This window comes from Lupinus angustifolius, chromosome LG12, assembly GCF_001865875.1.
Source record: "Lupinus angustifolius cultivar Tanjil chromosome LG12, LupAngTanjil_v1.0, whole genome shotgun sequence".
Classification (NCBI taxonomy): Eukaryota; Viridiplantae; Streptophyta; class Magnoliopsida; order Fabales; family Fabaceae; genus Lupinus; species Lupinus angustifolius.
Genome location: NC_032020.1, coordinates 12,448,912 through 12,450,733, shown reverse-complemented (window position 1 = coordinate 12,450,733; position 1,822 = coordinate 12,448,912). Strand labels below are relative to the sequence as shown.

The window sequence follows — 1,822 nt, the reverse complement described above, 5'->3', positions numbered from 1 at the left end:
CATATTTATTAATGAATCTTTGATCTCTAAATTTTACTTAATCATTTCATGTATGATTTTTTTATTGGTCTTTCTTCCTAAGGAATTGGACTGATATTTATTTGATATATTCTTCTTTTGGAATTTCTATTAGCTCCTTCATATATATATACAAACCATATAAAAAAGAGAGTGAATCAAATTTTTTTATGGTTCAAAATTTATTGGGTTTGGAAACTTGTGAGGAGATGCTTGTGCCAACCACAGTGACCAAGTAACCATGATGATAAAGAGATAACAAAGCAAGGTGTAACATGCTGCCACGTGGCAGATAGGGTATCCATGCAACACAACTTGTAAATTGTAATAAATCACAGCATTTCCACAAGCTCACCCTTTATCATCAAACAACACAAGCAAGTGTTGTTCTATCCACTCTTTACCTCCACCAACCACTCTTGCAACAACACCAATGGCCACTACACCAACCCTCTCTGGAACCATGGTTAGCAGCACCTCCTTCCTTAGGAGCCAGCCAATGGCCACAAGCCTTAGGGCATTCCCAAACATGGGTGAGCCTCTTTTTGGTGTGAAAGGTGGACGTAGTCTTGTTATAGCCATGGCTACTTACAAGGTTAAGGTCATCACCCCAGACGGACCTAAAGAATTTGAATGCCCTGATGATGTATACATCCTTGACCAGGCAGAAGAAGAAGGCCTTGACCTACCCTACTCTTGTAGGGCTGGTTCTTGTTCTTCATGTGCTGGTAAGGTTACGGAAGGAAAGGTGGACCAAACTGATGGTAGCTTCCTTGATGATGATCAAGTAGATGAAGGGTTTGTTCTTACATGTGTTGCTTATCCTCAGTCAGATGTTGTCATTGAGACACACAAGGAGGAAGAACTCACTGGTTAAAAGTAGTCACATGTTGTTGTGACCTTATGTTACTTATCTTATTATGTTGTTTTGTTATGTCTCTTGTGTTTAAGTTTTGCTTATGATATTGGCTATTTGGACACTTTGGCCTTTTTTTGTTTTGTTTACTATTTCTTAAGAATGAATCATTACTTGCTGATTTAATTCCTTCTTGTAGATTTAATTATGGTTTTGGTTTCATGATTGTTTCTTTGATGTGCTTGTCTGAGACAATTTAAGTAAATCTTGTGTGGTTTCCAGCATCTTATTTGTTTTCTGGTGTTGAATTTGAATAAGTGTTATAATCTTGGAAATGGCACATAAATTTTCTACAATGGAGAGGGAAGGGAAGTGGATCATCATTCCCTTGGAGTTCCATTCTCTGTCTCTGTGTCCCAATCCAATTACTCTTTGCCAATAAATAAAAATAACACTTTATTTTAATTTTATTTTATAAAATTAAAATATTAAATCCATGTGTTTAAATATAAATGGTATGAGACAGGATTAGGGACACCATTTTGGAATAGCTTCAAAAAGTAAAGAGAAATACAACTTCAAATTACATATATATCCTTTTGATTACAATGAAATCACACTTTTATCATTAAAAACAAACGAAAAATATGTACTTATCTCTTCATTAATGAAAAAGATCCTTACTCATTTTCTACGTAGTGTAATTTCTAGTTCTTAAAATTGAAAACTTTATCAAATTATTTATATCTCCCACTTTATATTTTTTTATCTATACACCTATCTCAATCAATCATTTGGAAGATGTCTCAAATTATTTGTAGATAAAACATACTAGTATCTCTTTACTTAGGTACCAAATCCTTTCTTAATGGCTTTTTAACTTATAATGAACTAGCTATATTTCTATCTTGAAAGCATTTTTTTTTTTTGTATAAAGAGAGGTATTTT

General features: G+C 33.6%; 1 protein-coding gene across 1 annotated transcript; it reads left to right on the top strand.

The window, feature by feature from the left end:
* On the top strand, nt 367-1,152 carry LOC109362908 (ferredoxin-like). Its single transcript, XM_019608992.1, has one exon. The coding sequence runs from the start codon at nt 452-454 to the stop codon at nt 893-895; it is 444 nt and encodes a 147-aa protein (XP_019464537.1). The 5' UTR covers nt 367-451; the 3' UTR covers nt 896-1,152.